Source organism: Arthroderma uncinatum (genome assembly GCF_011692745.1).
Source record: "Arthroderma uncinatum strain CBS 119779 chromosome Unknown scaffold5, whole genome shotgun sequence".
NCBI classification, from domain to species: domain Eukaryota; kingdom Fungi; phylum Ascomycota; class Eurotiomycetes; order Onygenales; family Arthrodermataceae; genus Arthroderma; species Arthroderma uncinatum.
Window position 1 is genome coordinate 904,492 of NW_022983867.1, and position 10,742 is coordinate 915,233.

The window sequence follows — 10,742 nt, forward strand, 5'->3', positions numbered from 1 at the left end:
ATCATCGATCATCGACCAGTCATTTTTATCAACCTTACCTATTTTTTCCTGGATACAACGCTGCAGCACATATGATCTTCTAATTATCGCAATTTCGCCTACTACGGTCACCTGCGGCACTCTTATTTCAGCCAACATTTGATAGGTGGAATATAGGCTTACGGTGTGACCCTGTTGTATTAACACCACCACCACTACCATCCACAATTTGTTCCTCTGACCCACGATTCGACGTTTCCCTTGGTCCTAAGACGGATAGAGCATATATTTACACAATTTCCCGGTTAAATTCCGAGGAGTATACTTCTTTTACTTTGCTTGGAGTTTGCATACGGAGTATTAGCCTCGCGCCTTTCCATTCATTCTGTGTCGGTGGTTTTCTCCGATGTGACAATTCAGTTTGTTCTTTCTTCTCTCCTTACTGTTCCCACAAACCACTCATATTGTACTTGAGCGTGATTTATCTTCTCTTTCTATACATAACTATATCCCCCATTTGGATAGTTATCCTTTGCCTCCAATGGAGTTTTTTTTTTTTTGGTTTTTCAGTGCTTTCTGGACTCAGCGACGGCTCCCTCGCCTTGATCTCGTGTGGTATATTGCACGGCCGACTTGTTGATGTACAGAGACGTGTGATATATACGACGAATTCACACCTAGTAGTATCAATCAATACCAATTTGAAAGATTGTGCTTAGTTATTACGCTTTTACTACGTACCTAGGTAGAAGCTACGATATTATTATGGCTACAGATTATGGACGGTATGTAGTGATTGGGGATCAGTTAATATAAGCTAGTGATATACATGGAATTAAGAACAAATACAGAGCGCTAATAACTATTAGAAAAAATATATAGGAAAACCAAGCTCCGCAAAAAGAAAAATCGGACGCAAAGACAACTGTGCTTTACTCTCCTCCGTCGTACCCTTCAAGTCTGACCCCTTAGTTGTTGCTCTGGCTGTTGAGGATTCTCAAGATAGACAAGAACAAGTTGATAATGTCTAGGTAGAGGGAGATAGCAGCGGCAATCTCCTCTTCGACATGGTAGTGTCGCATCACCAGCTGGGTATCAACCAGGATATAGCCGCTAAATATCAAAGCGCCTACACCTCCATATACCAGATCCATAGTCTTACCCATAGGGAAGAAAGCTGCCACGAAGCCGAAAATAACCATGAACCAGAGTGCGCCAAAGAGATATGGCATCCATCCGGTGAAATCGTATTTGGTCTGGCAGGCGAACAAAGTCAAGCCAATAAACAAGCCCATGGTTATCACAAGCGCCTGCATGACGATCTTGGAGTCATAAAATGAAGTGATGACGCTGACGGCATATCCCTCAAGGAGCGTAAAGCCACTGAGGAATAGAAGGTTGGTGGGATAGCTTTTGCGTTTCCAGTAGGTGAGCAGCATAAAGACGATGGCTCCGATGAGCGAACCGATCATCAGCCAAGGCTGCGACTGTATCCAATGTTTGTAGCCAGTGTTGAAGAATGATACGGAACTCAGGCCGGTGGTAAGGATGAGCTGGACGGTTCTAAGTTGGAAGAAGGTAAGCTCCTATTTTAGTATCGAGCTGGTTGGGATGCAACTTACAGAATGGAGTAGACTTTGCGAACGAACTGCATGCGGATAGGCAGAGTTGCTTCCGCGACAGAACCTCCGAACTGTACGTAAAACCAGTTAGTAAGGGCGTTGCTATCAAGTTAGGCAACATCATAACCGAACAACTCTCGGAACTTCGCTGCAGATGTAACTCACCTTGAAGTCATCAGGAACATTATCGTCTTCGGTTCTCTGGGTTCCGTACACGCCAACGGAAGGGCCAGAGGCATCCTGGTACGATGGAGGGGCCTGAGGATACTGCTGGGCATCCATAGAATCCCGTTGGGGGGCCTCTGTGTATCGAATAGTCGACGGCATTTTGCCGTGCGTTATAACTTCAGCAGAAAGATATCACCGATAAACGACTTTAGATAAAGCTCCGTCGCTGTTTCGTGGTGTTGAAGCTGCGTAGAGTGTTGATGGCGTAACTGACGTATGTTTGAGAGGAGGAGATAGATATATCTAGCTTGTTCCGTTTGAGCCGCCACGCGCGATGATGCGATCACATGATGGTGGCTTGGGGGTATGACATATACACTAATATACATAAATACATAGTTCTATTGGGTGTGATATGGTATTTTCAGTATTGATATGTAACATCATTAGTCATGCTATTAATACGCCAGACTTTCCCATATTAGGAAATTTTATGCTTAGTAATTAAGTAAACATCATATGACGTAAATATAACATGTAGAATATCATGTAATGCATTAGTCATACATCATGCACTCGATCCATGCTCGTCTCTTTTCCTACCTAGGTACTCAATATATAGCTTTCTACAGTTAAATAGTGTAGCCATAGCTTTTTCAATTTGGCACGTTCCATTCCATACCTAAGAATTATTCACAAACTATGGAGCCGCATATTATTAGGTTTGGATAGTGGGCAGTAAGTCAATCACTTTACCCCGCAACCTCTTCTCCACGCAAGAATGCATAGCAGTTGGCAGCACAGTGCCAGTTTGCCTCTACTTTCAGGCTTGCTAGCTATTAGAGAAAGAGATTATCTTCCGGCACTCTACCCCGTACCTTTTTAGAGAGCTGGTAGCTTTCAGGTACCAGCCTATTTGAGATAGCTTTATTTGAACCTGGTACTTAAGGTACCGTCTCTTTAATTAGATAATTTACCATATGTTTAATATTGTGAAACTAGCTCATCAAAGATATTCAAATAAAGAAATTAATGCAAACACGCTGTATAGAATAGCCCAAACTACCCGTCTACTCCCTCCAGAGGGCCAGACCAAAGTTATTCCACCTCAGCAAATTTAATAGCTGAAGAGGTTTGGTGGTCGGTGCTTATTTTAGGTTGTGCCTGAAAAGCTTATTATTTTTGGAGTAAATAAAAGTGGAGCATCGATAACGATCTACATTTATCTTCTCGACCTTGAGGACATCGAATGCCTCTAAACTCGTCGATGGCTGGGTCTCGTCTTAGTGCTTCATTAACTTATCGGACGAGCTGTTAACGCCACGCAATCTAGTTGGAGAAATATTGAGAATCTCTATGTTACGCACTTGTCCTTCTGTAAGGTAACCAGTGCTATTTACTTAGCATTTCCACCGAAGAGGGAAATGCATTAGCTTGAGCTGGAAACTTTGTGTGTAGATAAACCTCGAGATCTCGACTATTATGGTTTAAGATATTTGGTCGATTGCATCTTCAATACCCTGCGAACAAGGAGCCTTTCTGGTCTAGACGGACTGACTCATCAACTGGATTTTAGTGTCATCAGGTGGAGTCGTGATCTTGCTGCAACAGAATGTTCCTCTTTCGGATCCCAGGATGGGTGTGACTAATAATGTACAACAGTATAACGTGTTGCTCGTATTGGGTGTTCCACGGTATCTCTAAGAAGAGTATTTATGAAATATCGTCGGTCCTTACGGGGTCGCAAGAAGCATTAGGAAGAAGAGAGTTACAACGACTGAATTTCCTCAAGCTCGAACAGTTCAGGGGACATACCCTCTGCTCATCGTACAAATTCATCCGTTTCAACATCATGACATTCTCAGTTTGACCTCACAAAATGAGAACGCTAGGACATTTACTTGGGACGTGAGTTAAGTTAATTAGGGCATGGAAACTGACGACGGACTAATCTGTCACCCGGTACCTCCTTCTTACAGATTCCAGTTCTCATAAACAATACTATAATAGCATAATGAGAGAAGAAAGTAAGATTGATTTGTGTACGCTCTAGATTTGCTATGAACGAAGAGGACAAGGAAAATTGAAAAAATCTAGCCACTCCCTGCCATCTTGAAAATAACGCCGGCCATAAACTCCGCTTGCTAAATGTTAAGAAAATGCCATATGTTGCACCCATGACCCTTATAGCCGATGCACCAGGCAACGAGAAAGGCAATCGAAAGAAATGGAACCGAAGATGAGAATGGGGAGGGAAAAGATGTCGAGCACTGCGAGTAAGACGTTCTCACTCCATAACAGCTTGTCATCACGATGATTCAGTAGTCTCGGGTTCACTTCCGGTGTCCTGGTCGTCAAGCGTAAAATCACCCTCGCACTCTGAGTCACTGCCACCAAACATATCCTCAAAGGAGTCCTCGTCCCCGCTGTCGACCCAGAAGTCCTCGTCTCGCTCAACGGGCTTGGTGGGGCGTGCGATCGTGGCTTCATGAGAAGTAGGCATTTCATATCCTTCTGGAATATCTTTCATCGACCTCTCGACTTCCGACTTTACACGCTTCTTGTATGCTCCGGGGTTACTACGGAGCTGCACACCGGCCTCGACGTTAGCTGGCGAGCTGACTTCGGCGTCATCGAGAAGGGAGATGATCGAGATCAAGACGGATTCAACTCGTTGGGCGGGCGACCAGCGTTCAGAGGCGAGTTCACCGGACATTTCGTCCTCGCCAGGTTTGTGTAGAATGGAGATGCACACGTAGCCGTTGTCGTAGATGTTGGGGTGCCAGAGAGAAGGAGTGAATCTGAATTCTGTACAGGTGTTAGTTGTGTTTCATGACTCGTTATAACCCTTGCTCATGAATCGTGGATATCGGAGGCCAGGCAGCAGCGGGAACCCTTACGCGGTGGTGAATAGGGATAGTTATGAGGGAAGGTGATTTTCCCTTTAAAGTAGCCGCCGTGGTAGAGCGAGTCCGGGTTCAGGACGATCAAAGCGATGTTCCAGTTGAAGATGTCATCGTTGTTTAACTGTTATTAAAATAAGACACGGTAATCAGCAACTATCGTAAGATGAGAGCAAGGGAAATCAACCCACCTCGATGTTTAGCCATTTCTCCTTCACCAACGCCTTGTACTCGTTCATCAAAATGCGTTCGGCCATGACTAGCACGAAAGACGACGGCGGCTCTGGTCTCGAAGTTTGCCGATAAGCGATCGCGAGGCTGGTTCGGATAGAAGGACCGGGCTGTTCAGGGTGATTAACGAAAGAAGAGAAAGCCGCTGAGTCCCCGGAAGGCGAGGAGAGGTGAAGATTCCGTCTAAAAGTTGGGCGCGTGAGGGTTCATCACTTCGGCCTTGCCCCTTGAAGGCTCTTAAAAGATACATCGTGATATTGTTGGGCGCCTCCAAGGGCCGAGCGACCCACATGACCCCAATTTTGGTGCCTATCGCCGAACACACAAGAACAATGACGTTTTGCAGCAGACATAGGAGACAGACAAAAGAGGAGAGACAGGACGAGAGAATAAGACAGGTAGATGGTGTGTTGAGAATGAGAGTCCTGTCCTTTAACATGTCAACACTTGCTGACAACATCTGTATGAACATTCATCAGGGTGTCTATCTGTCTTTGCAGCATACACGTCTAGCACAGTCATTGGTCGTTGATATGAATGGCTATGCCATCAGTATACACAGAATGATAGGACTTTGGATGAAATCAGTATTCCGTTGCCTTGACTAACTTCTTGACAGGCTCGGTGTACAAAGTACTACCTGGAGACGATAATGCGCTACACCCATGATTGGAGTCTGATATCGTACCTGCACTACACCAAGGGAAGCGATGCCACACTTCCACCACTGACGTTAGCATCCTCAGATGCATCGTGTCTGGCTGTGGGAATGGGAAGGCCACGATTCAGGGCCTGCTGCCGCTCGATAACGAGCCACTGAACGAGTACAGGCTCAAATGGACGAGCTGCCATGGCGTCAGAACTACACTGCCAATCCCTTTCCATGGCCCCCGCGGCCTGGACTCTGACAGACGGGCAAGGACAACGGTCATATCCTGGCACGGTGCAATTTCGGGGTGATTATGAGGGTTCAGAGACGGGAAAGGATAGAGCATCACTACGCCTCTCTGTTGAGCAGCGAGATGTATCTTCCAGGGAAAAGGTCGCCAGGAGACTGGACAATCGACGGCCACCGTTCCAGCCGCCTATACTTGCAGGAGCTGGGGAAATATCGAATGCTTGCCAAGTGGAATAACCCTGCCGTCGTTAAGGAACTCATGTAACTCTTCTCCACCATCACCAAACCTACAGCTCAATAACTAGATCAGCTGGTCGAGAAACAGCGGGAGGGCCACCGTGAACTGCCTCTTTTTTCAGAATTTATATAGGAAGCCAAAGTCAAATGGCATGCGTATAATCATCGTGCTCGTATCGAGGCTTCGTCTAGAACAAGATCCTTACTTGCGAGCTTAAACTGGCATGGGGCGTTTGGCACCGTTCCATGGGCTTCGATACGAGATGCAATCTCTGATCAGAAGATATAGTGTAGTGTATCTATCATAGATATACTGCCTTACAACTTTCCCTCGGCTAATCTCCTAAATTCACTACCTTCCACGAGTGATCACGAGGTCTATACCTGATGCCAGGGTCAGTGTAATAGATGGCTGAAGGAAGGCCAAGGGTAGGTATAATGCAGTGTCACCTGCTGCTTGCCACTAGCCCTCGCATCGCGTTATATTAAGTATATATATGCCCCTGAAACATCGTACATTGATAGCAGGACAGCACAGCTAACCCTGGAGAGAGGCCTTGGCCGCCGGTGGACCGGAACGATGGTTAAACTTCTTATACGAAGCGAGGGAGATGTGCAAAAGAACGTGCGATCCCTAGCTGGCGGTGCCTGGAAAATCCCCCGTGGTACCAGCATATTTAATTCTCCAGCGTCTGATTTAGCATGTTTCCTCTGTTGATCGCCGACGCTTGAAATAGAACATATAGTCTATCTGCACATGCAGAGTTTGGCCGGAGAAGTCGGAGAGACGCTTGCCCTCATGGTTCAGGCCCCAGATGTATACCCCATACCCCATATATTGCTCGCTTCTGCATTACAGCAGGTATGGTTATATGCGGATAGCCTCATATCACGGAATCATCCCCCAGAAACGGCCCTTGCCCGAGGCCGAGGCGATAATGCACGTACTATGCATATAAAAAATATCTGCCAACACGTATAGCGAGAAGGGAGAGATAGCCCTTGGGCCGCCGCCTCCCATGCCCATAACCATGGCCTAACTCCGGAGCCAGGCAAGTCTAACAATTTTCCGAGTCGGAGGGCGGGCAATATATTCCCTCCCGGACTTTAAGGATGATATCGGCCTCTCTATCCATTGCAACGGTCGCCACGTTACATACTCGAGATCGGAGCAGGGTTCAACCAAGCTCAACTAGCTTCACGCCCTCGGCAGGAACTTGCAGGATGGTCACTAATTAGCAGCGAATATGACAACCAGGCGCTAGGAGAACTGCCCGCTTTTTATCTTTTAGACGCCGGCGCTGGTTTGCATGGTATCCTGGCCGGTTTGCTTTGAAACTGATAGACGACCACTGGCGCCGTGCTGGAGGCCATGTATAGCTCGCGTGTTAGGATTTGGGACTTTCACGACCCCAGGAGAATGATAGACTGGAACGAGATCCCGTCGCGAGAAGATATAAATCGCAAAGGCGTGATTGGAGTTCTAGAAGTGGCATGGAACCTTCCTCTCGTGTCTCGCCGCTCGTATCGAGGCCCGGAAGCATGGATTTCCCCTGTAAGTCGATATCCCCGGCCAGCACGAACGCCAGCAGGGCCATCGACCCTAACGTCCATCTCCATCACCTCTCCATCGCACGTTCGACTCCCCTGAACATATACCTACCTTGGGCAAAGGCTAGGCCTTGAGATCCTGTCCAGGCATTTGATACCCTCGCACTGGAAGTTCTTTTCCCTTCCTAAGCCGTTAGTCTGGCTTGAGCGGGAAAAAAATAAGAAAAAAATGATAAGAAAAAACCCACCGGATGCCCTATCTCGCTGGACTATGTGTGATACCCGCTATTTCCCCATCCGCGGGGGCTGCCAAGTTGGCCATGAAGCCGGCAATCAAGCACTCAGTCTAACGATGCAGCATGAGGCTTGCCACGACCTAGGACCTGAGATGCGCAGGGGAGTCTCTGGCTATCTGCTCCACGCACAGTGCTGGGCACTGGGGAAACTTGCGGAAAGGGATAGATTTGGACAATTATACTTCATGGCCCTTGTATAGGCCTAGGAGACCTAGTACTCCAAGTGATTACTGCTACGGAGTACTTATTTTAGGACAAGCAGGGGGAGTGAGCACTCTATATAAGTCCTGTCAAATCTCTCCATGAAGAGATTTAGAAGCAGCAGCAGCTTCCCTTGATTCCTCATCCCCTCCTTTTATCACCAGTGAGGCAGAAACCCCCCCTCTCAACCATCATGCATGGTCTTTTACTCGCTGGGCTGCTGGCTCTTCCCTTGAATGTGCTCGGCCACCCTGCCCATACCAACGCTGGCATCAGCCGCCGCACTATTGATATCACTTCCTTCCGCCTCCCACAGACCGCCAAATACACCAAGAGTGATGCCGTTGTTGATCAGGCTCAGAACAGCTTCACCGTCTCCAGCGTCGAGGGCGGCGACTATGTTTCCACAGCCACCAACTTGGTGAAGAAGACCCTTCCAAAGGCCACCTTCCGCGTTGTTGATGATCACTATACCGGCGACAGTGGCATTAGCCATGTCCACTTCCGTCAGACTGCCCATGGAATTGATATTGATAACACCGACTTCAACGTCAACGTAAGTGACGGCATATATACATATTATACAGGGTATTTGGCTAATAAATGGTTATCAGATTGGCCGTGACGGTAAAGTCTTCTCATTCGGAAACTCCTTTTACGATAGAGAGATTCCCAAGGCCGACCCAATGGTTAAACGCGATTTCTCTGACCCGGTCAACGCCCTGACTGGTGCTATCAAAACCTTGAACCTCCCTGTCACAGCCAAGGCTGGTAGCGTCAAGGCCACCCCCCTTGAAGGCAAGGAGAACTTCAAGCTTGAGGGCACCACTGGAGCTCTCTCTGACCCCAAGGCCAAGCTTGTCTACGTCAAGAAGGACAACGGCCTTGCCCTTGCCTGGAAGGTCGAAACCGACATCGGTGACAACTGGCTCCTCACATACGTTGATGCTAAGAAGAACGAGGAAGTCCACAATGTCATTGATTACGTTGCGGCCGCTGATTATCAAGTCTAGTATGTTATTGATTCACGACCATCATGGGAATAGAAGCTAACTGGAATATAGTCCTTGGGGTATCAATGATCCAACCGAGGGAAACCGCACTTCTATCTTCGACCCTTGGTTTAAGACCCGTTCTCGCAACTGGCACATTGACGGCACTGGCTGGTACCCAACTACTCGTGGCAACAACGCTATCGCACAGGATAACCCAACTGGCGGCAGAGACTATGAAAACAACTACCGCCCTAAGAACCCACTCTTTATCTTCAAATACCCATACAGCTTGGCCATGACTCCCCCATCTTCCTACAAGGATGCTGCTATTACCCAGTTGTTCTACACCAGCAATGTCTACCATGATCTTCTCTATATCCTTGGTTTCAACGAGAAGGCAGGAAACTTCCAGTTCAATAACTACAACAAGGGTGGTGTAGGCAATGACTTTACAATCCTTAATGCCCAGGATGGCTCTGGTGTGAACAACGCCAACTTTGCTACTCCCCCAGATGGCCAACCTGGCCGTATGAGAATGTACACCTGGAATGCTTCCACTCCTGAGCGTGATGGCTGTTTTGAAGCCGGCATCGTTATTCACGAGTATACCCATGGTGGTGAGTGTTTACCCCTTATTCTACGACAACCTCATTAGAAAAACGAACACTAACATGACTGTGCTCGATAGTCTCCAACCGTCTTACTGGTGGCCCCTCCAACACCCGTTGTTTGTCCACTCTTGAAGCTGGTGGTATGGGTGAGGGCTGGAGTGACTTCTTCGCAACTGCCATCCGCCTAAAGGCTCGTGACACTCACTCTACCGACTATACCATGGGAGAATGGGCATCAAACCGACCAGGTGGTATCCGTAAGCAGCCATATTCGACCAACCTTCAAACCAACACATTTATGTATGTGAATGTTGATGGGTTGACTTCTGTCCACGCCATCGGCACGATCTGGGCAACGATGCTGTACGAGGTCCTCTGGAACCTCATCGACAAGCACGGCAAGGGAGACATCGGCAGGATTCTACCAAACTTGAAGAACGGTGTCCCAACTGACGGCCGCAACCTCGCCATGAAGCTGGTCCTAGATGGAATGGCCATGTTAGTTACTCCCTATTTAATCTTTTCCTTATTCCCAAGACTTAAATACTAACGTTTCTCTAGCCAACCTTGCGACCCCAACTTCGTCCAGGCTCGTGATGCTATCATCGATGCCGACAAGAACCTCACCAACGGCTCTAACAAGTGCGAGCTCTGGAAGGCATTCGCCAAGCGTGGCCTTGGTGTTGATGCTAAATACGATGCTACCACGCGAACTGGCAGCAACAAACTCCCCGAGGGCTGCTAAATACCGATGGAGTTCGGTTATTATGTACGGTGTATATAGCTTGACGTACCATCCCCCCTGTTCTCACTATCGCTGTTGCTTTGATAGCTCTGGATAGTAAAATATAGAATCTAATCTGATAACACATAACTGTGCCACTTCATTAAACGGATAATAGTTTTCCATATTGAGTTGCTGTTTGTAAAGACGAACGGAAAGAAGAAAGGAGGAGAGCAGGAGGAAGGACTGTGTCTGGTTCTGATGTTTGGGGTAGGGTTTCACAAGAGATGATTTGGATATCACATACATAATACGAGGTTGCTGCC

General features: G+C 47.5%; 3 protein-coding genes across 3 annotated transcripts; 1 reads left to right on the plus strand and 2 right to left on the minus strand.

Moving 5' to 3' along the window:
• Positions 1-947: 947 nt before the first annotated feature.
• On the minus strand, positions 948-1,928 carry GIQ15_06669 (FBL4; the record flags this gene model as incomplete). Its single annotated transcript, XM_033554086.1, has 3 exons — positions 948-1,542; positions 1,602-1,672; positions 1,767-1,928. 3 exons carry the CDS (start codon positions 1,926-1,928, stop codon positions 948-950), a joined length of 828 nt encoding a protein of 275 aa, XP_033403601.1.
• Positions 1,929-4,077: 2,149 nt separating this feature from the next.
• Positions 4,078-4,929, minus strand: GIQ15_06670 (ubiquitin-conjugating enzyme E2; the record flags this gene model as incomplete). Its single annotated transcript, XM_033554087.1, has 3 exons — positions 4,078-4,577; positions 4,670-4,796; positions 4,864-4,929. 3 exons carry the CDS (start codon positions 4,927-4,929, stop codon positions 4,078-4,080), a joined length of 693 nt encoding a protein of 230 aa, XP_033403602.1.
• Positions 4,930-8,279: 3,350 nt separating this feature from the next.
• Positions 8,280-10,437, plus strand: GIQ15_06671 (uncharacterized protein; the record flags this gene model as incomplete). The annotated part of the gene is made up of 5 exons (XM_033554088.1): positions 8,280-8,642; positions 8,701-9,098; positions 9,151-9,698; positions 9,770-10,190; positions 10,254-10,437. The coding sequence occupies 5 exons, from the start codon at positions 8,280-8,282 to the stop codon at positions 10,435-10,437; spliced, it is 1,914 nt and encodes a 637-aa protein (XP_033403603.1).
• Positions 10,438-10,742: the final 305 nt, after the last annotated feature.